The sequence below is a fragment of the Halyomorpha halys genome, unplaced genomic scaffold (genome assembly GCF_000696795.3).
Source record: "Halyomorpha halys isolate HHAL.00 unplaced genomic scaffold, Hhal_1.1 Scaffold945.1, whole genome shotgun sequence".
In the NCBI taxonomy this organism is placed as follows: Eukaryota; Metazoa; Arthropoda; class Insecta; order Hemiptera; family Pentatomidae; genus Halyomorpha; species Halyomorpha halys.
The window spans coordinates 753,828-781,491 of record NW_027107924.1 but is presented as its reverse complement, the minus strand read 5'-3'; the positions used below and the strand labels follow the sequence as shown (position 1 = coordinate 781,491).

The 27,664-nt window shown below is 28.4% G+C and overlaps 1 protein-coding gene across 13 annotated transcripts; it reads right to left on the bottom strand.

Annotated features, from left to right (window-relative positions):
- Positions 1-226: 226 nt before the first annotated feature.
- hfp (Poly(U)-binding-splicing factor hfp) lies at positions 227-27,277 on the bottom strand. Of its 13 annotated transcripts, none has more exons than XM_067046285.1 (16): positions 23,998-24,129; positions 23,118-23,262; positions 21,972-22,042; positions 19,829-19,885; positions 16,489-16,646; positions 15,262-15,308; positions 14,015-14,231; positions 12,870-12,997; positions 11,747-11,945; positions 11,477-11,585; positions 8,842-9,003; positions 7,716-7,909; positions 5,229-5,354; positions 2,873-2,958; positions 598-704; positions 227-476 (listed from the first exon to the last, which is right to left on the bottom strand). In XM_067046285.1, exons 3-16 carry the CDS (start codon positions 22,033-22,035, stop codon positions 367-369), a joined length of 1,764 nt encoding a protein of 587 aa, XP_066902386.1. In that variant the 5' UTR covers positions 22,036-22,042; positions 23,118-23,262; positions 23,998-24,129; the 3' UTR covers positions 227-366. The 13 variants fall into 13 exon arrangements, with proteins under 13 accessions (XP_066902386.1, XP_066902383.1, XP_066902388.1 ...); XM_067046282.1 differs by having other exon boundaries at positions 23,118-23,552; positions 23,998-24,127; XM_067046287.1 differs by having other exon boundaries at positions 21,978-22,042; positions 23,118-23,552; positions 23,998-24,127.
- Between the last annotated feature and the right edge of the window lie 387 nt (positions 27,278-27,664).

Below are 27,664 nucleotides of genomic sequence, written 5' to 3'. Positions count from 1 at the left end.
TATTTGAGTAACTAATGATGGATGTGCGCGTATATACTTATGCATTCCCAACGGTGAAATAACGATTAACTTCTAGTCTTGAGATCAATAACTGTTTTCTTTAACATCCACAATTTTAAATAATATGATAAATTAGAAAAAAAGCACCTAAAAATACATGTATATTAAAAAATTAGAGGAAAAAAAGCGGAAATAAAAGTATACTATTATTTAGTATAGTGTTATAAAAAAAAAAAATAATAATAAAAAAATGGAAATAAAATTTAGGAATTTGTTTTTTTGTTTAAAAAACTTTTTCCTAAAAATTAATGAGTAAAACGAACCCAATGGGTTATCGATGCTGACATTAAAAAAAAAGAAACAAGATCAACCGGAAAAGTCACTATGATCGAAAAGAGTTTGGTCATAAAGTTCGGCTTTGACAAGGCGTCCGCCGAAAAACCTTCCATTGAGAGCGTCTCTGGCAGCCTCAGCCTCTGTAATAAAAATAAATATATTATTAATTTTAATTCTAATATTTTTATTAACAAAAACAAGATTAGATAAATGTAAATTGTACATTTGTAGAGACTATGTATATTTGTAAAGACTATGTACCTTTCATTTTTGAGAACTCAACAAAAATCTTGACAATGATATCAGTATTGTCATCATCCTCAGACTGTTTTTCATTATAAATGATAACCCTATCGACAGTACCATACCTGTAAAACAAAAACAATTATTATTTTTCAAAGAAGGATGGAGGTAATAATAAAAAAAAAAAATTATGATAATACTAAAAGAAAGATTTAATATACACATTTAATCAGGCTGATTATTTACTAAAATATCATAACTGATAACAAAAATATTTCCTTTAATTAAAATAAAAAATAAACCTGTACTAAGACAAAATATGAAGGATCGTGTGGTTCAGTACTTTGTAAGGAGTACTGTTTCTTGAACAACTGATAGGCAAAGAAATGACTAGTTTAAGACCACGCTCAACCTCATAAGTTTTATCTCCAACTATGGGGTACCTACTTTCTGCTTAACCCATAGGGTTGACTCACAACTGATTTAATAGAATGAATAATTATCTGTTACCCTTAGATTCGAACCCAGTCCCAGGAAATAATAGCACAGTACCTTACTCACTCAGTAAATCCGCTTTCTTAGCATTTAAAATATAAATTTATAATAAATTTTGGAGTACTTTTTTGTTATCATCTCCACTAAAAAATATACTTTAATTTCTTAAAATGAACAATTACAATACAAATTTATGTTTACTGCTGTAGCAAAAATAAAAAGAACTTATTTAAGCTCGCAACCACACTTTATATAAACATAATTATGCAAGCCTATGATGTATTGTAATAACTCTTCAAAAGGATGATTCCTGTCAACCTTACTATGCCTTATAACTTCCTCTAAGTCCAAACTTATTATATAGGAATCAATCTTTCATCTTGAAGGAAGCTAATTGCTATTTATAATCATGTATGCCACCATTAATCATTTCTAAGTTTTATAATTCAAAATACAGTTTAGAAAATCAATTTAAGTTATAAATTTAAAAAAAAAAATCGATTAAGTGACAACTTTAATAAGCAAATTTGATTTTATACACAATGATATGATTTTAATACATACCAATAATATTTAGTATTTATTATTTGATGGGACAGATAACAAATACCTTAATTTCAAATTAAACCTTTAGATCTAAATACAGTGCAATCTCAGAAATCCAAATTTTTGCAGTTTTAACACTGAACACTGAATCTAAACTGGTAAAAAAAAAAATACAAACATAAGGAAAAGCGACCTAATATGAGATACTTTTGTTTTTTTAATGGGACTTAAGGCCACTCAGATACAATTTAGAAATGTGATGTTTCAGATTTTTGCCCATTAAAATTTGCTATTCAAAAAAAGATATTCAAATTTCTATTAATAGCCATTAAAATATGTAAAAATATAATCTTGCAAAAATTACTGGTTTACCAGTACCGTGTCAGTGGATTGCCAGTACCAGGGCTCAGACAACTAATAGCCCAATATGAGATACAATGCAATCTCTATATGTGACTGTCTCAAAATGGGCCAACAGCCTTTATCAGAAATTCAGAGATTATATAAGACAAAATATTTGAAATTTTTTTCCTATTTTATTCAGAAGATATGACAAATTTAAACAAAAAAAAAAAAAACAACATCCACGTGAAATCTTAGGGATTGACCAGAAAGAACATTGGCTCTAAACACGATTTTCAAATAAAACAAAACAAAGTTTTGAAAACTTTCTGGAAATGGTGCGCCAAATTACTAACCAACTTGCACAGGAAAGATGGAGTAAGGCTGGTTCACACCATCTCTACTCAATTTCATCTCTAGGAATTCATTTGTGTCAAATCCGCTCAGAAGCAGCACCAAATAAAAGTTATAGATGGCCACTTTCCCCAACTTAGGGAAGAATGAATAGAAAATATGGTTAAGGAGAAAACAAAAACCCCATAGAGAAAAGATAAATTTCAAACAGAAGACTATTAACAGGCTATTTCAATTTACAGAACCCTTCTTGATTCATACACGGATCTTCCCTCAATCATGTTTTGAGAATTCATTGCCTTCTATTAGTCCTGTAGCAATTAGTTCAGATTACTGAGAAAGAACTGCATTTATTTGTTTCAAAAATACTGTTCCTAATATATAACAAACCATATTTTCTTTATACCTGTTATCTAAGAATTTACTACCAATATGGATTAAAGAAGTGGCCCTAAGGCCATAACCTCTAAGCTATAAATAATTAAAATCACAAAAGTACTACATAGTTTCTTAACTTAAATGATAAAAATCTATAAAAGTCAACAAATTTACTCACTTGCTACATTCCTCTTGTATTTCCTCCTGTAGAGACTCGTCAACATCCTCAGGTGCAACCATGTTCCTAAGAATAACTACTCGACTCTATGGGAAAAAAAAATTCAGAATCAATAAAAGTAATGATATTAAAAACTAGATTCCATAAAAATAATGATATTAAAAACTAAGTTGATTCAGTTTTTGTTGATGCAAAACAGGCCAATTGAAATTTATCTATTTAGGTGCATCAGTCCCAAAACAAAGTAGCCATGACCTTTCTTGCTGACAGCTTTTGCAAACACTTTTGTGGTTTCTTGGGAGAGTGTGTGCCCGTCCATTCCATTGACTGCTGTTTTGTTTTATAGTTGACATGCTCCACCCAAGTCTCATCCATAGTTACAATACGATCCAGAACTGCATTACCATTTGTGCTGTATTCTTGGAGAAAGGTCAGTGCTGCAGCCAGTCTCTGTTTCTTATGGTCTTCTGTTAGGATTTTCGGAACCCACCGAGCAAAAAATTTGTGGTAACCAAGCTTCTCCACTACAATATGAGGCACCAAATTCCGTGAAATTTGGGGAAAATGTTGCGACAGTTCTGTAATCATAAAATGACGGTTTTCATGAATTTTGTCATTGATTTGCAATGCCAGGTCATCAGTCACAAGGCTAGGCCTACCACTGTGGTCCTCGGTACACTAGGTAACTACTACGTAACACTAGGTACGGCCATTTTTAAAATCAATGCACCATTGCCTCACTCGACTTTCAATCATTATCCCCTGCCCGTAAGCATCATAAATCTGATGATAAATTTCATTTGGCCTGTTGTTTCGAGCCAACAAAAACCGAATCAAAGACCACACTTCACAAGTGGCGGGATTTTCTACAGAGAGTATTGAAAAACTTAAGCCACGGTATGATAAATGTCTCAATTTGAATGGTGATTGTGTAGAAAAATAGCTTAAGAGTGTACCTTTACCTTTCAAATGTATATAATAAACTTTGAGTTTTTCAATTTCTGAATTGTTTATGTCAAAACATCAGTTACATTCTGTACAGCCCTCGTATATTCTAAATAATACATTGGTGTACTAAAACCAGCAGTTCCTAAACATTTTTCACCCAGGCCCTCCTTCTTAATCTAAAAGGTTTTTTTAGCACACTTGTGCTAAAAAAATAAAAATGTTGGCACTATTATCCTTAGATTATAAGAAAAACAGTACAAAGTAAATGCTGGATGCACTGTACAATTCCTATTGTAATTTAAATTTTTTATTTTTTTAAAAATATTTTCAGAAAGAGGCATATTCAGACACCCCTGGCATACATTTTGGCACCCACTTCAGAAATTATTACTATTATTACTAATTAAAACCCATAAATTTATAAGAAGAAAACTGATGATAAACCAAGATCAGTAGTAATATCTCTAAGCATAGACATTGTATAGGGACATAAAATGAAATCAAGGAAATAATGTATCCACTGTAAAAATATTTTGAGGGAAATTCTAAATATCTAAAATTAAACAGCTACAAAGCTGACTGTACAAAAACTGGGAAAGAAATTAAGCTTCTTGAGCAAAGATAATTAAGGTGTCAAGTTCGTATTCTCAAGTTGAAGCAGTACCAGTTTGAAAATGGAATTGGCGGGATGATTTCTTTTTGTAGCAGATCTAGGAATAAATAACAACCTTCCTACTATTGCTTGGATAGATAGGTAATCTGTAGGATAAACAACGATAACTACCCAAGTTGTAGTATAAAAGGAGATTAAATCTGAAACGAATAAAAACAAAAACTGAGATAGGGTCCTAAAAAGAAATAGAGGAATAATTCCTTTATTTTTAAATGAGCTTATTATTTGATTAATATTATTTAATTTGACCAAAATAATGGTAAATTATCCATAACACTGTTGCTAAATTTGAGGTCATGGAATATTTCCAAGGGAATGTTAAAATCTGTTGCATAAAAGGAGACATAAGAGTAATTGTATAAAATTAAAATTTTTATTTTATATAATAGTGAAATCCTCAAGTAATGCCAAATAAAATGGTATGAACATGTTGCTAGGATAAGAGATAAAAAGGCCCGCTAGCTGATAGAAGCAAGGCCAATAAAAAAGCAACCTGTATAGCCAAGTTTGCATATAGCAACATAGGCTCGGAAAGGAACGCAGTTGTTCATTTGATCAACTCTGAAGAAGGATTTAGATAGAAAGACATAAGAGATGGACTGAAGCTACTCCACGCCTAACAGCACTAAGATGTGAAAGAAAAAAATTTTTTTTTTTAATAAGAACTAAAATAATTTATCAACTGGCCAGATAACTTAATTCAAGGGAAGAAAAAATTTTCAACTGCTTTCTTACCTCAACTTTTCTCATAAGCTTCTGCATGACTAGGTGCCTGGCGCTCTGGCCCTTAATAGACATGTTCTCTTGCTGTTGCAGCGTCTGAGGCTCATTTTCTTCGAGTAATTTCTTCTGAAGTTCTTCCTGTTGTTTTAACTGAATAAATTAAAATTATTTCAAACTTTAAATACTGTATTTCTTATATTATTACTAGTAACGAAACCTTCAGGCACACAACAAACTACGAGGGTGATGAATGAGTTTTTAATAATGTCAGTCCTTAAAGTAAATTTTTAGGCTCGATTCACACTAAATTTTTAACAGAATATTAATATCAAACAAGTTCCATCGATAATTTAATGTTGAGCCCCGAGGTCTAAACTTTTTTTAAAAATTTATCATTTTGGTCCATTAGACTTTACAAGATTTTACAATATTATATTTAAGAATTTTAATCAAATTACAATGATTTTCACTTTAATACGATTTAAGACCACTATCAATCATAATTGTTTAACATTTTAATAAGTCTGCCCATGCTAGAAAGAACACAATATCTTCCACAAAGTAATTTTTCAAATTCCTGCATCACAGTAATAAAAAAAAATTGTGGTTTAAAGTTTAAATTTATTAAAAATCAGTAAATGAAATAATTTTCTTAATTTCAATGCTATAAAATGGAGTATATTTAGTCTTCGCAAATGGTTAACAGAAATGCAACTTTTTTATATCATAACAAGCATAAAGTTATTACCTTTTTTTCAGTGAGTAAGCAACTATATTCTTATTAAGAAGGGCACTAATATCACTATGTATTAGCTATACATTAGTGATATTGTTGTTTAAACTGTACATACCTAATACATAAACAAGTAGTGTAGTTGTAATCTCTTAGTCTAAGAGTCCGTGAAAAAGAAGATGTAATTTCACACTGACTTTTGATTACTTAAATTAAAACTATATATAGTTATTAGTAAAAATTGGTCACTATGCCAACCATAGTTAAGGGGAATAAAAAATAGCAACTTTAAAAATGTTACAAAACATCATTTAGATCTTAAGAACTACAACAATATAACATCATTAAGAGTAGAGTAAATTTGCTAAGTTATGATCCCTCATAGAGTTTTTTACATTTAATGGTTACCGAGATACAGTTTTTTAAAAAGCAACATTTTTTCTAAATAATGAAAAATCAATAATTTGTGAATTTATTTTAGCAAATATTAAAGAAACTACTATTCCTACGAACAACATACAGAAGTTTATTAACACCCAAATGAGAGTTGGAACAGCAGGTTTCCATGATCTTAAGCAAAATAAATTTTAAAAAATGATGTTTTCTCTTTGTTCGGAAAGAACTTTTGGTTTATGAAAAACTATATCTCAGGACCTAAAATACATTCAGATGCCCATTAGCAGCCTAATTAAAGCTAGTTGAATGTACCATAATGTAGTCGATAATATTTATCTTCATAGGAGCAACAATTTCCATAATATTAACCAAAATAAATTCACAAAATATTGATGGAATGATTTTTCAACATTAGAAACTGAACATGAACAACATGAAAAACTGTATCTCGAGAACTATTGAATGTGAAGACCTCTATTAGAGCTCATATTTTGGAAGATTTACTCTACTTTAATTCACTATGAAGTTTTTTAATATTTTTGGTGGCTTATGGTAGGATATGGGGTTCCGAATAAAAACAATTAGCAAATTTTAAGTTTTCCTTAAATAAAACTTATGGGGTATATTACCTAAAATACTTTGATAATTACTTTTAATGATATTGTTGACTGTATCTCTTGCATAGTTTAGGTGAAACTGAACCAATTTCTCGTAACAGAAAATAATGCACAATATTCGAAAGAATTTAAAAATGAAGTTTTTGTAATTTCTGAAACAGCCTTAATTTTTTTATTCTCCCTTACTATGGTTGGCAGTTATCAGCTTTGACTCTTCTAACTGTATATATTTTTTATTTAAGTAATCGAAAATTCGGGTAAAATAACTTTTTTTTTCTTATCTGGGGCTCTCAGACTGCCTCATTATCATTAAAATGTAATTAATGATTAAAAACTATTCTTTATTGAGCATTAATACCACGAGAAATTACCAATCCAACAAACCTAACAATTTAAATATCAATGCTATAAGATTAATAATTAAATATATGGTAGGGATTAAAAGGAATTTGTATAAACAGCATGAGTCCAGTTTATAATTATTAAACACAAAAGAATGATTTATGAAGTTAAAAAATATAATTTGAGCTATTCATTATCTACAACAAATTCAAAAGCAATTCTAGCTTTAAACTTACTGATTAAATATTAAAAGAAAAATCAACAATCTGTTTTGACGTAAAATATATACGTTAGTTGAAATTATAATCAAATAAAGCATCCTTTTACTATTCACCATCCCCACATTCTATAGGTATAATCTATTGTTAATGATAATCTAGCTTAGAAATGGATATGGACAAGGAAGCTAACCTTGAACAAGGGCACGGGTGCAGAGGATATAGGAGCTGGGATAGAGGAGGGGAGGATCTCTGCTGGAGCCATGGGCCATTCATTAGTATAATTTGGGAGGGGTACCTGTGCCTGCTCCTGAGCTCGCCGTAGTGCCTCTTGGCTGTTCGTAGCTGTTGGTGTTGCAATCAGTGTTGGTGCGACCACTCCTGGTGCTAAAACAATTATACATTAAAACAATTGGTAACAATGATGGTTTAAATATCACCTTAGTAATAGGTGACAAACATATAACAGCTATCTTTCATAGTTTTCAGAATAACTACACCAGTCCACACGAAATAAGACGGGTTACAGAAATTACGGCATTACCAACTTACCTTACCACCCATTGAAGAAAGGTTTACAATCCTCCAACTGTTGTTTAACAGTTCATCATAATGAAATTATTTTAACGTCTACACTGTTTTATTATACTAACTCTTGGGTTAAATATATTAACGGGAGTCCTAGGCAACCAGGGATGGTTGACGCTGCAAACTACTGGCATACTTTTAAAGGTTGGATTGAACCAGACCTCACTATATTGGGACTAAGTGAGACAACATGAAAAAAGTTCCACTTAACTTATTTCCTAATGGCTACTACAATCGTAATTGAGGTGGTTGCTAGACAGCATTCACAGTCAAAAACCTTTTTTCCGGAGATTGTATTTCTAAAATCTTTGTATCAATTTTATTGCTAAACAGTTTCAAAACTATTAAAATTTTTAAATCTGGGAGCTACAATAAATGGGAGCTAGTTTCATACACTGATATATATTATTTACTAAAATTTACCAGATAACCAAGGATTACTAAGAACACTTCAGGGAGATGCCCTTTTTCCAGCTAATACCTCAATTTAAAAATAATAATAAAACAAAAAATAAACAATCACACTGCCAAAAACTATTTGCAGTTTTCATTGGAGATGTAATCCATAAGACACATTTACTGGTGGTACCTGTACTAGTAAGGTACCATGGCTATGAGATAAATAGAGGACCAACTGTGTTTAATTATGAATTAAAATTAATATTATGTAGAAAAAATTCATAAAACAATTATTATCAGAGATATTTCATGCAATATTTACAGTTACTAACCTGGAATGATCGGCTGCGGAGCCCTAAACTGACCAGCGACCGGGAGAGGCTGAGGAATGGCAATGCCTGGGGGAGGGAGGACGCCTGCCTGTGTCGGGACGAGGGGGACAGTAGCAGGTATCACAGCGGGGGTTCCCAGGGTTGAAGTCAGCTTCGACAAACCTGTACACACAATTAGTCTTTTAATTTAACATCAGCACCATTAAATCTTTAAAACCTATTTCAAAATGAAAAAGTAAAAAGTTTTTAAACTAAACAAAAAAAAAAAAAAAAAAATGGCAACTATCATTATCAGCATTCTAATGTTCATGATTCAGCTTGTTGTTTAAATAAGAAGTTTTTTAAATAATTGTTTGTACATTTTTTTAGTTTAGTTTATTTTAAAATTTAATTATTCAAGATTTTCAAACACCTTTATAGCCCCAATTAATAATAAATTATTGTAATTATATCAGCAAATCGTGATGAGGCACTTCATGTGGTAGGAATGTCATAAAATAATTTATTTTTAATTGAGCCTTCGAGTTGACAGAACTATTCCATAAAACCAGTCTTTTTATTTTTCTTTTCTAATCGATTCTATCAAAATTGAATATTGAATAAATGGTTAAGAGCAGTATGTTAATATCAGTAAAATGTTTTGTCATTACATTTACAAAAGAAGGTGAGAATTTAAAAAAAAAAAAAATTAAAAATTATTAAAAGTACTTAAATGAAAACTATGGAAACTGGAGTTAGTCATTCGGTCTACTTGAAGGCTGAATCAAGAAATAACATAATGATTCATTTATTAAAAGAAACGAAAAATTATTGCAGGAGGCAATGTAACTCCAACCCTTGGAAATTAAATGAAAACCTTAAGCATTACTAGAAAATCAGGCTCAATCATGAGCCTATATTAATTTTATTGCTATAAATCGATCATTAATATCAGAAACTTTTTTTTTTCTTCAAATATTAACTTAAAAACCAAAACTTGAGAGTTCACCATGCAAAAATGATAGAATAAAAATTATGTTATTTGGGATCAATGCAAACCCTAATGCTGAATTAAATCAAACAGAACCTACCTTTCTCAGAATTTAATACATATATGTCAAAAAAAAGAATGGCTAAGAATGGATACCTCATTTCAACAACTACAGTTTAATCATGGTAATCCGAACTAATTGTTGCGGGAGAGGGGGGTTTGGATTATAGAAAGTATTAAGAAAAATGGTGTAAAAAATTCAACAATATGAATGCGCATAACTATTTTTATGTATTTAGATTTTTTAAACCAATTTGACAGTTTGAAGTTTAAAAAATTCTTTTCTTTTTTTGTGAGGTGCTATAAGTATTATAACATCACCGGTCAAAAAAAGAATTGAATTCACCAACAAAATACATATTATACATATTTCTACTATTAATTAAATTAGTTTTACAGAATCAAAATGATTTATACAATTAATATTATCTATTTCTAATTCGAACACAAAATATATTATGAGCACTTTCATAGCAATTAGATTACACGACCTAAACTGTGTAAAAATTTCCACTTTTTTTTTTTTTACACCAGTTAGGATTATTGGAGTGTTCAGAGAACCGAGGTTCAGATTACAGAGATTACACTGTAATTATTAGTAAGGACAAAAAACTGTTTTAAAACACAATTTATCTAAAAATGGTCCATGTTTTTGAGTATTTTTTTTTTAATTCTGAATTGAAGACATATCAAAATTCAATTATTATAAAATGTATACATTTCTCACAGTTAGATGAAGAAAACTTGAGAAAAAGTATCTTTATGGTTTAATTCAGTATAAGTCTTTGTATTGACCCTAAATAACATCATATTCTTCATTTTTGGTTCATCTTTTAAGCATGGATGTTGTTTACACAAAAGTTAAGTTAATATTTAAAAAACATTTTGGCAAATGTTAATGACAGATAGTATTGTAATAATTTTCACATTGGTTTATAATCAAACTTGATTATTACTTCTACCAATAATTCTCACAGCTTATACAGCTGTGAACCAGCAGACCATTTGAATATAATAGGTTGCATTAACATAAACTATTCACAATTTCTAATTATTTTCAATAAATTAATTATTCTGTCATTTAACTGAGCCTTTCAGTTAAGCATCAGACCATAACCCTTATTTCCACAATTTTCAGTTAAGTAATTAAATTTTTTTTTTTATCTTTTTCGAAAGTTTAGCCTTCTTTTATAAAAATGAATATTAAGAAAGATTTGACAGTTTAATAAAGTCAACATTTCTGCCCCTCAACATTTATTCAAAACTAATTTTAATTTGAGGGAATGTACAGTTATGAGGTATCACTTCTTAAGGATCCATGATTCCATGATTTGATGTCACTTTTGATTAATTGTTGTTACTAAATAGTTAGTTTTAAGTTTTATTTGCAGTAATTGTAATTCCAAATTTGCTTTATAACAGAAGTCATAACCAACATAAATAAAAAATGTTTAATATTGAGAACCACCTCTTTTAATTTGAAGTCTAATAAAAATGAAACCAATGACATAAAATATTAATTGCAATAAATAATTAGCAGTGCAATTAATTAAAACATTATTAAACTTAGTTATTTTAAAAAAAGTAATAAATCTAATAACTTACCAATGACAGCATTGGTGGCCACAGCATCCATTGCTTGGATTTTGGCGGTGGCTGCAGCGGCCGCTACTGCAGCAGCTGTCGGCATTTGACTTGAAGATGATGCAGGACCCTACATTATAAAAATAACAATTCAACAAGATTTCTTAACATGAAAGGGATACAATAAATTAACTATGTCAATAAAACACTTAGTGCAGACAACAGGCATACTTCACCACTTATATCTATCAAAAATAGACAATAATAAATATAATTATTTTTATAACTTACATGAAGGGCATTGGGTGGAGTGATAGCCCTCCCAACCCTCAGGTATTGACCACCCAAATCAAATAAATTCATCGAAGCGATCGCTTCTTGAGCAGCCTGCTTAGTCTCATATTCAATGAAACCATATCCTTTGTGTCGATGAGGTGAACTACCTTGTTGTAATTTACAATATTTAATTGTTCCGAATGCTTCAAAAACACTGCAAAAAAAATGGTTTTTTGTAATTAACTATGAAAAATTATAAATGAACAGCCTAAAAATTGTGCTTTGAAAAGCTGGAATAAGGAAAAACTTACTAACTAAACAATTAAGTTTAAAATTGTAATAATGAAAAAATTAATATTTTAAAAATGGAATAATGAAAGAATTACTAGCTATTTAAAATATGATTAAGGAAAAAAATATTGACTCAACAATTAAGTTAAAAATTAACATAAAATAAGCAATACAATACCAGGAAGTGTTCTTTTTTTAAATTAAGATATAAAAGTGTTAAAATTTTCACTAGGACATTACATATGAAAGACATTAAAATTTATAATTGCTATTCGAACAAACCAAAACCAATAGTTAAATTCCTTATATTTATTTTAATAAATCTTGAATATTACAATATATATTTCAGTTTTTCTTTGTTTTACTCTAAAAGCAGTTTAAATTATTTTTTCCCTTTTTTTTTTTTATGAATTTTTGATTAATATATCTTTAAAAATTGTTCCTCTATTTACTTATTTATGTTGTTTTTCTTTTATTTTAATCTATTTCTGTCAACTTCATTTCCCCTTAAGTTCATTTTTTCCATTAATAAATATTTCCAACACAAAAATATTAACACTGGCGCATTGTTTACCTGGCAGTAGGAAAGCCTTTCATTAAGACTCTCAACACAGGTAACGTATCTTAGATCAAATTTCAGTAAAAAGCAACTCAGTATATGCTGGGTCTGAAGAAATATAGATATAAATCAATATTAATACTTTCATAAATTCATTGATTTTCAAAATGGTGATTCGTACGTGAGAGCAATAAAAAGCACAGTGTTTTGATATTTTATAACTGCAGGAATGCCGGCAATAGAAATAAGGATTATAACTATATAACATTCAAATAATAAAATTGGTACCTTTTAATATCTTCTTCAGAGAGATCAGGATGAATCGAAGCCACATAAATTCTGTTGTACTGCTTTGCTTCTTCCGTGATCTCATCGATTACAGATTGAGCTTGAGGCATATTACTAGGTCTCCCCACCTACACATGGCAAAACAGCCAATAAATCTCGCCCTAACACACTGTTCATTTATGGCATGCATGAGTTTTCAAGAAAATCTTTCATAATGGATAAGATTCAATTACAATCTGAAGTCTGTATATATAATATCCTTTCAAATGTAAAGCATAATAATAACTTTATTTCAATAAATTAGGTTTTATGTACAGTGTAATCTTGGTAATCCGAAATTTGGTACTCTGAACATTCCAGTAATCTGAACTGCCATAAAAGTCATCAATTTCTTTGAGAAAAAACAAAACAAAATAAAAAAACATTTTTGTTTCCAAGTAAAAGTGCAGATGTGTAGAGGACATTTTTAACTTCCCGATCTACAGGCAAGTTATTGTAATCGCCGAGAAAATCAGAAGTAGAAATTTTTAGTTTCGAAATTGGGTAATCTGATTCCTATGGGAGTGTTCATAATATATTTTGTTGGAATTAGAAATAGATAATATCTATTATATAATATAAATTGTGTCAAACTCTTTTTTTTTTTTTCTTTTTTTTTTACCATTTTTTAAAAAAATCAATACAAAGAGTATTTTTTTATTTATTTCAACTTTTTTCACTTATTAATGAACAATCTTATAGTCTGAATACATTAAATCATCGCATAGCATTACTGAGGATGTAAATGAAAACCATTTTTTTTTTTTAATTTTTATAACTTCAAACTGCCAATTTCCAATAAAATATGTAATAAAAAAATTAAATAAATAAAAATGGTAAGGTACATTCATATTGCTGAATTTCTTTACACCATTTTTCTTAATACTTTTTTGTAATTTGAACTTTTCAGTAATATGAACACCCCAGCAACAATAAGTTTGAATTACCGAGATTACACTATACTTGAATTAAAGCAAATATTGTCGCTAAAATAACTTTTTCCATTAAAAATAAATAATATGTACAGATAACAGACTATGTACATATACATTACTTCATGTTTGAATGATGATAAGTTAAAGTAAATAGTATGGATAGAGAACTTCTACCTTGATATTCCGCCCACCTAGCATCACTCCGTTCATTTGTTCTAACGCTAGTTGAGCGGCTTCTGGAATATCATATTCAACAAAGGCAAAACCTTTGTGCTTTTGCGTAACTGGATCCCACGACATGTTAATAGATTTTATAGGACCAAACGGACTGAACGCCTGGCGAATGGTATCTTCCTTCAGTTCAAAACTGATTGATCCAACATATACCCTGAAAATACAAAACAAATTAAAAACCAGAATATAAAAGTAAACTAGAACAAATAAGGTAAACTTGAATATGCAGTCATATCTTATCAGCTAATTTTTTGCAATGTATCACTGATAAATGAGAATCAAGCCGAAGCGACTCAATCATTTTCAACAAACGCTTTCTAATCATTCTGCATAAAATTGGAGAACTATTTAATAATATAAAATTATAAATTTCAAATTATTTGCAACACTAATGAGTAACCTATTAGGATGAGACTATCATGACTGGACCAAGTATTGATGTAATTACATCTTTTGTTTCCCAGCTTTGAATTCTGTCCAACCTTGACAGAAATTAAAAATCATTAAAAGTACATTTTACAGATGCTTGTTCCATATTGCATGAAATTATATGTTTTAGAGCAGCTTCACGAATTTACTTCATGATTTAATTAAGAAAAAATATAATTAACATACTAAGATAATAAAGAATTCTTGAACTCAGGAATTCAATATTTTAAATGTTCGGAGTTTAATAGTATAATTAATTATTTTAATACTCCTTTCAACTTAGCACCCTATCACAATTTTTCAAAATCTTAAAACTGTGGTAGTTTTAAAAAAATTTTTTTTAATAATTTATTTATTGTTATTTACAACTGTATAAAATATATACAAGTAAATTTGCTGTAGGTAACAAGTGACATGATACAAACATGTGGAGAATCTACCCATTGATAGAACTCCAATTAAGAAATTTAAAATTGAGTTCTCCCGGTCTTCATTAGAGGAATAAAAAACTCATTAAATACAGTAAGCTTTTTAAGTTATTTTTTTTTCACTGAGAGAACTCAGGATATATGTGAGATCATGGTAACCCGATTAACTTATTTTTTCTCTCAATAATAATTGCTAAGAAAAATAATTAAAACACAAAGAATATAATATACCAATGATGCATTAACTCAAGACTTATTTATTCAAACTATTAAAAAATAAACCATCCCTATTGCCATTCTAAAAATAGCAAAGGATTAATTACTCACCTGCACATTAGAACCAAAGCTTGGTGGCGGTGGAAAGATTTGGCTTGCTGTAAAAAAAAAAAAATTAACAACTTGCATTTAAGTCAAAATAAAATAAAATATTACAAGTAAATCTGTATGGCTAAAACCCATGAAAGGTCAGGGGTTCAGGTGAAACTGATTTTGTTCAAAATCACGCTCAGCTACCACATTTTTCCCCAATTCTGTGACCTACTTTCTAGAGGCTGGGTGTGACTCATGGATGGCTACAGTAACAGAATAAATACTTATCTACCACAGCCAGATTTGATCCTAGGTTCCGGAAATTAGTAGATCAATCAGCAAGAAATAGAGATCCTACAGAATATGCTCCTGACAGGGTGAAAAAGGCACACGGGTTGTGCATTAGATACTAGCTAGTTATAGTGTTCTAGAAAGGTTTCTAATCTCCGCATCATGCCATTCTACAGATAATGAGATATGACCCAAGTATCAATAATACTCCTTTAGATATGATACTTTAACTGGGAAGTATTTATATCCAATATTATCAAATGGAAAATGTTGATATTTAGATATCAAATTGTAAGCATCCTAATTCATTTCGCTAAAACACTTCATCAGAAGAAACAATGTTCCATAATATTGAATGGAAGTATGGAAATTGAAATAATATCAAATGGAAAGTATTGAAACTTAGCTTGTAGGGATCGGAATTGTATGTCACTAACATTAGAGAAGGAAAAAGTCATAGAAAAAGGGTCAAATATCAGAAAAATTATTGATACAAATATCACAAGTATTGATGATACAACAGAATATCAAAAGTAGAATACAGTTTCTAGTTAAATCCAAGTACAGTATCTTAACAGATTTACGCATCTGTCTATACTGATATTGAAATCTAAATAATCATTTAGATCTATAATACTTGTCCAGCAAGCAAAATTATACCAACAACTATTTTCAAGTTTATTCAAGCAAACCTTTAAGTGATTTTATTATTAATTTTTCAATATAAGTAATTAAGAGTTGTAGTTCTAAAAAAGTAATATAGTAGATAATTATTTCAATAAAAGGAAATTTGTACCTCATCTCTGAATTGCCAAATATACCATAACTTCCATCAAAATCCCTTAACTAACATTAACATTTGCATGACCTCCAATTTTGTAATTTTAGTAGTTATACTTACAAAATTAATCTGTAAGATGAATAATATTAATTATTATAACAATGAAGAAGTACCTGTTGCTGATGAGCTAGGGTTTGCTTCATTAGAACCATTTTAATACTTTGTTCCATTGCATATTTCTTAGCTCTTGTTACCGCATCCATTTGATCGGATGTCAACTTTGGTAAAGGGGACCCCAAAATGGCCATAATACTAAGCCTAGAACCGGGCCCTGAAAAGATAACATCAGTTGATTGTTAAGATATCAAAGAAATAAAATAAATACACAAAATAATAAAAAATATAATCCATTCAAATCTTAATGATCTATTTAGCTATAATTTATCAGAAAAATTAATTACATTTCACCAATGAAGAATAATTAATGCACTTTTACACAACCTTATTTCAGAATTCACAATCTTACAAGTAAAATCTCTTATTCTGTTTATACTTTTTTTTTTTCTATACTTACTGTGGTTGTTATCTTGTTCTGTTTTTAGCCCTGAAGAAGGCTAGAAACTCTAGTCGGAACGTTGGCATATTGAAATAAGTTAATCGTACTTATTTGTGTTTTTCATTGACCGCATCCCCAACCATCTTCTCCTCATTACAAGTAAAATCAATAAATGAAAGGTTCTACTTGTAAGATTGTACCTTCTATATATTAATCCTTTGCACTCGAGGGTTCTAGAACGAAGCCATTTAAAATTTGTCATTAGAATTGAGGGCTCCGCTATAGAGACAATGCAAATAATTTTCAGTTCATAATACAAGGGATAAAGACAAATCATAAAAACTATTTTCCTAAAAAATATTTTGCTTTTGGTAACAAATGACGATCGCGCCTCACGGATTAATACACTGGTAACATGAATGAAAAAAAAAACGAGGGCAAAGGGTTAAATCTGTTACCTTATTTATTTTTTTTACAATAATTCTTTTAATATATTTTTTTTATAATTATACTAATAATAATAATAATAAGGAATTACTATAAATTTCAACAGCTAAATGAAATAAAATTTTGAATATATTTACATTTATTTATAACCAGATCAGCCTTGTGGGCCTTTCATAGTAAATATAAATTAACAATTTAAAATTTGCATTATGCATATTTTATACTCCCTCCTAAAATTATTTAAATTAGGAAATTATATAAATAGTATAAATTTGAAAAAAAAAGTTCATGATATTCCTAAAAATATGTTTGAAGAGAGTTAAATAAACTAAATTGGTATGTGTAAATATATCATAGGTCTTGACCAGCCTGCTCCACCTGTCTGTCTTAAGGACTACTGATATACATTTTGCTATGTTTAAGTTTTAATGATTCTGTTTAAGAATTTAGTTCATGGTACTATGTACGATATATGAGCCGTTGAGAGCAAAAGTAATGCAAGTCATTCTAGTCTCATCAAAATTTCTTTTCATGAAACAATCTAATAATTTAATTAACTGAATATATTTTTTATTAAAGTGATTAGTTTTTAAGTTACCTATAATAAACTTAAATTTTTTTACCGGCCAAGACTCCTATTAGAGTCCTATATTGCCTAACCATGGTTGGGGCTCAAAGTTTTTCATTTTATGGGACCGCCACTCAATGAAAAAAAGTCAATGGCCCCAGGCCGGATTTGAACCGGCACTGCCAATAGACATCAAATTGGTAAAACAGTGTCTTAACCACTGAGCTATGGGCGGCCCAACTTTAATCCTTAAGTGCTTTTATATAATTCCACTTCATACTATGCACAAAAATCATCACAAACTTATAAGGAGAGAAACTTATGAGCCGAGAAGAAAGTAATTTACATAATTTTAGTAACTTTTTATATTAACATACACCACCTTTGCTCTGTATGTATTTAATGGTAATTATACATCAATTAACTCATTTTATTTTATTTTTTTTTTTTTTTTTTAAGAATAAGATTGTATAAAATGGTCTTAAAGTACGAAAAATCACAAAAGCAAAAAAATCAGTTTTAGTAACGCAGACCAAAACTTTTTTTTTTAGGATAAATCAAGTTAGACTCGTATTCAGTGACTTTTGAAACTCTAAAATACAAATTTTCATATAAACAAAAAATTAGAAATTTTAGGGCTTGGTTATTGGTGAATATTTTTTATTATTTACAACAGTTGTATTTGGATATAAAGCTAAGAGGATTGGATATAAAGCTAGAAGGCCTTACCTTCTAAGAAGTATTTTTTAAATACACTTCATCAAACAACAAAAATGGAGTAGTCAATACAAAACTAGATCATCAATATTATCACGGTATAGGATGTACATAAATTGACCCACCTACGCATAACTATTGCAACAGCTTGAATGATTTCAAAAATAAGTTAGTCATTAGAAACCCTAATAAGATTATAAAACACTATTGATGTGTGGAGAAGATTGTCGGATGAGGGGGTGGGATGCGGTCAGCAATAAACAAAAAATTATTTATTCGTGCCTTATACTTAAAAATTAAAACTTATTTTATGAGAGTTAACATTTCGGCCTGAATTTCAGCTTTTCATCAGGACTAAGTATAAAACATGATAACAATAATTAAAACAAACAGTATAATAAGATGACAAATAATATAGGAATTTAAGCAGTATGGGAAGGAATAAATATTTTAAGTTTAAAACAGACCACTTAATCAAAAACATAATTATTTTATGAAGTGTCCATCATTAAATTCTGTGTTCATTGAGCACTGAAACATTATAATTTAATAAAGGTGTGCATCCAAAACAAGTGGTCAACTAATTCCTAGTTTGTTTGTTTTTCAAATTTTTCGATTTTTTTCCATTGTGCACTTCAATTTCTGTGCAATTAATCTATTAATCTTCGGATTAATTCTACCACTATAACTTATGGAGTAATTATGAGCTCTAGTAGTTGACTGTGGGGAAGATAAAAGAAGGTAGGGGGGAATGCGGTCAGCAAATGAACAATAAATTATTATTTTGTGCCCGCATTTTTACCTGAATTTCAGGACTTTATCAGGGATAAATAACAAAAACAGATATCAGCCATCATTCAGAGAAATATAAAAATTAAAAGAAATAATAAACTAATTTTAATTTTTATGTTTCTCTGAATGATGGCTGATATCTCTTTCTTCTAAGTGGTCTGTTTTAAACTTGAAATATTTATTTCTTCCCATTCTTAATATTTTTATTTTGTATTAATTATTATTATCATGTTTTGTTATTAGCCCTGTGAAAAATCGAAATTCTGGCCGAAACGTTAAAACTAATAAAATAAGTTCTAATTTTCTAATCATATACCATAGAAGGTCAACAACAAATATAATAATAAATTAATATTAATTCTACTATACTTATTATATTAAACACTACTTATTATATAAAATTGATTCTACTTATATACTGAATAAAACTCACCTGGAGTAAGGGTCCCGATCTGGGTAAAATTTTGCATTGAAGGAGGTAATGGGCACCCTGCAACAACAAAGTATATCAGATCTATGAAATGATGTGCCTCGTGCTAATATTATCATAGTTAACAGGTTAACTTATTTTTGATCCTTTATAATTTAAAAATAAACAAATACTTTATTAACAACCTGTTATGCTATGACTTAACACAAGGTACAAAATAAGTTACAAGAGAATAAAATGAAAAAAAAAAAAAAAAGGAAGACATATTGCCCTAGATAAAAATAAAAATCTAATAATAAAACTAATCCTCCTTTGTTTTCTGATCATGGAACTTAAATTCATATTAAAAAAAAAAATTCAAAATAGATAAAAAAAAATCAGGGTTTCGTAGGTTCTCTTATCAGGTTTCTATAATATTAATTCACTTATAAATGGAAGTTGGCTCTTTTATATAGTGGTAAGAAATTCTCAATAAAGGACCAAGATAATGCAATTTTTTTCTTGAAAGTATAACATTCCAGGGGCCAATCAAATTTGTAAATTAATATCTCAGATATATTCATGGCTTTAGATTTCAAGTTTAATTAGTCAAATTAAACATTCTATGTTATATACTTTCTTGTATTCTTATTAAATGTTTCACTACAATGGCAAGTAATTTTAAATTTATAATTGCAAAGTTTTTATTATAAAACAAGGCAAAAGCATACATTATATTCATCAAAAGATAAAACAGGTACATAAATAGCCATATTAACATATATAACACAAATTAATCTATGTCGCTAAATATATTCATACTCATTAGTATGATACTACTTTAATTGATTTTTGGCTTAAAAAAAAGAGAACTAAAAAATATACAACTAAGCAAAACAAATTTGCATAGAACATTGTTAAACTACTTTAAAATTATTTTAATAAAATGCTAAGAGATGAATTAATGAAAGAACCAAAAACTAATCATAAAAGAGAAAAATAATCAAACCCCCTAACAATTTTCAAAAAAGCTGTTAACATTTTCGTAAATGAAAACATTGAATTATTCCTTAAAGTAATGAATCAAATCAATAAAAATATTCTCAAGTGTTTAGTATAAAATTTAAATAAATATTTTTATTAATATTTAACATTTTAATTTAATGATTAATTTAAAAAAATTAAATTTGTAACACCTCAGTGAAATTTTAACTAATAACTAATAAAAACTGTATAATTTATAACAAAAATAAACCAGCTGAAAAATACTACTTGGGATTTTTAGTACGAGGGGGAAAGTTAAATTAATATATATATATATAAATTTAACTGTGAGTATATATAATTTAATTGATCTAATAAAAAAAAGGGGGGCTTTAAATTATATTACTTTTTCAAAAACAAATAGTATCGGAAATAAAACAAATCCTACACTTTAAAAATGTCAATAAAGTGACCAGGACAATACAATTATTATAGCTGTCATTATTATAGTGATCAGAAGACATAAATTTAAGCCAATTAATAACAAAATAAATTTCATTCAATTGTAAATCTATTAAAAGACGCAATGGTGGTTTTGATTGATAATTGTTTTGATAACTTAATGAAAACCCAAACATAAATTTATTTCCATTAACACTGATTATCTTATCTATATATGCCTAGATGATTTCAAAATATGATTACCGCTAGAATCAAAGGTGGAGAAATGATAAACCTAACATTGAAAAATCTCCTTTTTATATATAACTTACATAACATTACAATATAAACATTCTAAAATAGAAATAATAATTTTTGATACAATTGATTAAAATAGTCTTTTATAATATTCTCATTTATTATTAACAAAAATTAAATAAATACAAATTCAGTAATTCTGACCAAGAATGTTTATATTTCAATGCTAGAAGCTATAGTAGAATAAAAAAAACCTATTAAATTGTGGACAGGGATCGATTTGAATTTTATTGGCATCGGAATAAAAATGGGTAACTTCTTCTATTAATAAATAAACCTACGCAACCCTGTATCGGCCATAATAAATTATAATTATTGAGATCATATTTATTTCAACTTATCATATTTATTTAAAAGAATTTAATTGTTCAAAGGAGGAGTAGTCGTTGTGAGATGATCGGCGATGAAACAGTTGATTATTGACCTTTACCGATGATTTGAGTCGGCAAGAGTGAGAGAACAGATACTCTGGCTCCACCTAGCGTCATTCACCTTCTATCACCCATGTAACAACACATAAGAGTAAAAAAAAAAAAAAAATAATCATATATTTTTAAGTTGTCATTTTTTTTTCTTTCGAATTCTTAAATAATTCCTATAAGATGAATGAATATATTTTTAAAAAAATAATAATAATAAAATAGGGAATTACTTCCCAAAATAACTTTTCATAAAATAGTGCAGATGAAAGTGTATATATCACGGTGTTCATCAAAGGGGCGCCTCCGATTACTATGGATAAAGTTTGTATATTTAAAAAAAATTGTATCTGAAACAACAGAACCAATCAAACATGTCTACTTTAACATTGTTTTGTTAATATGTGTGCATACAATATGTAAACACACTATTAAACTATAACTAAAAAAAAGAAAAAAAAAAGCGTTCGGAGATTCTCAGTCCCTGAAAGCAAAGAAAAAAAGACAAGAATAATGAGGATTAAGGATTAGGATTAAGGATTTTAAATAACAGAAAAAAATCAAATCTAGAATAAAATAATGTTTCATAACAACAATGGTTCTATAATTTATATGAACCATAATTGTTCAAAACAGTCTGACTTATGCTATATTAACTTCAAATGTTAGAAAATGAAAAAATCCTTTTCCCTGAATTATAATTATTAAGTTCCTAATTGAAAATGAACAGACCGGATCATTCAGAAAGTAGTTGAGCGTGATCATGACATCAGGTTAAGTAAAATAAAAAATGCAGAGTTAGTGATCGGAGCCATAGCTAAGTAGTTTATAACTTAAAATTAAAAAGGGGGGTAGGTAACAACAAAAAAAATGTTCCTAGAGCAGTCAATGAATAACTTTATGAGTGGCATCTGAAATAAAGAAATGGTTCTAGGTACAAATGCTTGTGCTAATTTTTGAGGGCTAAATAAATTTTGAGGCTAGTTATGGCTCGATAAATTTGAATAGAGAATGGAATAAGTGAATAAATATGGAAAAATTAAAAAGTAAATAAAAAATTTTTTTTTCCTCAACTTTCTAATACCTAACATGAATAAAACAAAATTTAAAAATTTTCAAAAGAAATAAATAAAAATGAAAATAATACTAACTCTTGACTGACATGATGATCACTAAAGGATGGGACAGTATACATATAACAAATAAGTTCTAAAATGAGATTAAATCAATGCATTAAGCTACTGTAGTCGAGTCTTCATCAAACAACATTAGTGGGGAAGTGCGAGAGGAGGCAATCTGTAAACATAACCAGACAAGAGTACTCTTGAGAATTCATCTCTACTCATAGTTCTTAACGAGTTTTTTTTTTTTTTTTTCAGAATAAGAATACCTAATCTATAAAGTATTTAAAACTCAACAGGTGTAACTTAAACAAAAATATAACTTTAATTTCAATACAAATTTGTTTCCTTGAGAGGCAAATGACTTATGCCAGTCTAGAAATAAAAACGTATAGGTACAATATCTTCATTTGAGAGCCAAATCCTAAGTTGGCATGGGACAAGGCCATAGTACTCCTGGAACATCTCAAACAAACGAAAGCACTCCATTAGTTCCAAGATCATCTTCATCGTTTCTCAAGTAGATAAGTTTTATTAAATAAACCCGATTCATTTAAAAATATTAATTGTGATAATAGTTAATGTAACTACTTTAAAACAAGCAAGGGTATCATTGAAATCTGTCACAAATCAAACAAAAAAAATTAATAAATAATAATTAAAAAAAAGATATGACAGATATAATGTAGTTCTTCAGAAAAAAATAAATAAAATGTACAGGGCTGTGATTTTACAAACAGAATGTAAACATTTCACAAAATAACCCTATTTTCATTAATTAATGAATGATTAAGAAATAAATAACGAAAACATATAAAATGAATTATAATTTTTGATATATATATATAAGAAATTCTGTTGATCACTAATCCTGTATAATAAAAAATAAAATAGTAATATTTGGAAGTACCTTCAGCACCAGTAGCTGAATTATATTTTTTTGGTTCGGGTGCCGGCAAAGCAGTTGGTACAGCTTGCTGCTGGACACTAGCCTGCATTGTAATATCTTGGGTTAAAATGGGTACAGTCTGAGGCTGCATCTGCAATATTAATAAATAATTATCAATATATATAAATTTGATAAAACTCATAAATAGATATTGGATTTTTAAGCAGAGTGAATCTATAAAATAATAGCTTAATGTTAAAACATAGCATAAAATAGCTTCATATGTAATAAACAATCGATTGTTAAGGTAAAATATAAAATAAGTAAAATAAAATTCATTTGTATGCATGTATGGAAAAAGCATAATTGACAATCACAACATTGTACAAAACCTTTTTATGCAGTTTTCGAAAACCAATAGGATCATAAACCAAACTCAGAGTATTGCAAATTTTGTTTAATTCAATTAAATATTTTAAAAATCAGAAAAATTTCAATGTACACGAAACTGGATATGGGGTCAATTGTAAGAGGGAGCCAAATCAGAAGAACAGATCATGTAGCAAGTATGTTCAAGGAATCAGTCCTCTAACACTAATTCAAAGACCAACCTGGCTGAAGATGTAGTACCGGAAGACCATGCTTGAGGTGGCTGGACGAAGTGGACGAAATTTGAAAACGATGGGCATTAGAAGATAGTGGATGCTTGCCCGGGATAGGAGAGAATGGAGGAAGAATACTAAAAGAAGAGGAAGAATAAGAAAGGCCCAGGTTCTTTTAGGACCGTAGCACCAATAAATTAATAAAAAATAAAATAATAAGAGGCAAGTTCAAATGTAACTCCTAAAACAAAATAAAGATTAATTGATGCTGAATGAACCAATTTACAAAGATAAAATTTTTGTAATCTACTATGCTTCACAACTTTCCCAAGAATTTGGTTCAAGCACAAATAAATATTAAAACACTTCATCACAACAATGTTATCACTTTTACCTCTAACATGATCAATAAATCGTACCAAATTCTAAACCAATAAATTATGACCATATTTAAAAAGTTAAATTTATTGTTAAGTTAGTTAGAATTTTTATTTAAAATTCTATTTAATACAAACCACACTAAATTTATAAGGTACCAATAACAATGACCCCTTAATACTTTTAAATATTAACCAAAAATAAAATATTAAACCAATAACTATTGTACTAAGGTTAAATATTATGTTTTATAATTCACTATAGATGAAAAAATGTAACAAGATTAACAAATATATACACACATATATATAATTGACATATATATTAACATTAATTTGTGAAGAACAAGCTGCATTAGGAAGTTAAAAAACAAAACAATTTAAAGATCCTTGCCTGAAAATATTATTGAAAAAACAACCTTTCAAAGAGAGTGTAACTAATCACAATTTTACAGTACCACCAACATGGAACGTGATTACAGAAAAGGACAAAATATTTCACTAACTACAACCAATTCTATCACACAACATAAAAAAGTATGAAAATATAATAAACACGTTTTAATTATTCAATTGATAAATCTTACATCAAAAGTACAACCATACAAAAAATACAATTTAAATTTATATTTACAGATTAACCACATTAAATTCAAAACTAATTTTAAAAAATTATTATTGTGAAATTATAAAATTTAAATTTAAATAAATAAACTTATTATCAGTATTATGAAAACAAAATAATTTCTGACTGGCCTACTATCTGAATTTGAAGTATCACTTATTCAATTTTAGATAATTCTTCAATATGAATAAATACTTCAACAGACTTTAAAAATTGAAGAAAAGTAATAAAACAAACAAGACATAAACCTCCTTATCACGATTTCTTTAAAGCCAAATAATTTGGAAGTCGAATAAGTTAATAAAAGATATATAGTAATTCATGTTATACAAGACAAAAATTATGAATTAGGGTTAATCTTTTTTTTTGTTTATTTTTTTATCTTTTGAATTTATCTATAAACCAAAATAACCGAAACCAAGAAAGAAGTTTTTAAAAAGTTTCAATTCAACATTTTTTATGTCTAAAAAATTACAAAACTGATTAGATTACACCACTAAAACACGAATAACTAAACATTTCAAATAATATTAAAACTAAATTTCAGAAATCTATATCAACTCCATACCAAGTTTTGAACTTTGACATTGTTACCTTTATAGTAAAAACACTGACTGAGATAATTTTAACATTATAACATGAAATATAAAAATATTTAGAACAAAAAACAACATTCATCAACAAAATTTGTATTCATGAACAAATACCATTAAATTCAATTCATCTATCAAAAGCGGTAAATGTACATAAACAAAGATTATTTTTAGACAAAAGTTATAAGATGAGAGAAGAGCTGTAAGCATAAATAGTGAATGAAAACACAGACTGGTTTCAAGAACTAATATTTCTAGATTTAATATTAAGTTAACTCATCCTTACCAATACCATAATATTTTCAATCAAATAACTTCTAATACAAAACTTTAAACCATTTTTGAAATAATTTGATTTAAATGAGCCATACCAATGACAAAAATACAGAGATTAATAATGTCTTATAAAATCTTAATAGTTGCCCAAAATTGATTAAACCAAAAAAATTAAAATATATAAGGGTCCAGATGGGCAGTGTGCAAGATATAAGAATAACTGTAGAAAGTATAAGAATCTAGTAATAATCAATGCTAATTAGCTATAAATTGTAATAATTTCCTCTGGAAGGTCTCTACAAGTTAGACTAACAAATAAAAAATCTACAAGTAATTCAACTAAAAACCTCAAAGAAAAAATGTAATTTATGCTATAAGGAAAAAATATATAAAATAGCTTCACCTTGTAATATTCAAAACAGGTGACAATAACCTTTAACTAAAGTAATTCAAACGAAATAATTTTAAATTAAAATATATAGGATTACAGTGAGACTAAAATGCCAGTTTCAATAAAACCGTAATCAAGCAAAACCTAAAATTACGACATCTTAAATTCATAAATTGCATTGCATTATCAAGATATAATACACCGCATAATAAACTACGCCATATTGAATACCACTCCCTTTTACCAGCCAAATAATATAAATACTTACGATTCCCATTCCACCGTTCATCATTGAAAAGTTGTGAATAGTAGCCATTTCAAAGAAACGCTATCAAGCCTGAGAAACAGACAGAAATAACAACAGTAATAAATACTGAACAAAAACTACAACACGTACACCAATTGATGGTTAAAATTTTTCCCACTGCCACTTGTATTATAATGATGCATTAATCAATACAATGTGAATGCAGCTAATACAATCATATTAATTATATTAATATCAAGTGTCCCATAAGTATATTTTGAACAAAATAAAGTAAGCGAAAAAACTTATTTTAAATTTGAGGAAATTTATTATTTAAAAAATTTGTATAATAAATCATAAATAATCAATTTTCTTTCCAAAGATATAAGTTGACAACCATTATATTATTGCAATATTAGTTTCTAAGGCCAGTTCATTGGCATTATGACGTATAAGGACCTTATTGGTAAATGAATAAAATCTAAGGTCAAGGGGGTGGCGTTCTCAACTCTTTCAAAGAGAAATGAAGCCGAAAAAAGAGGAACTGATATGCCCGCGTTTTCCAGTCTCACGATGA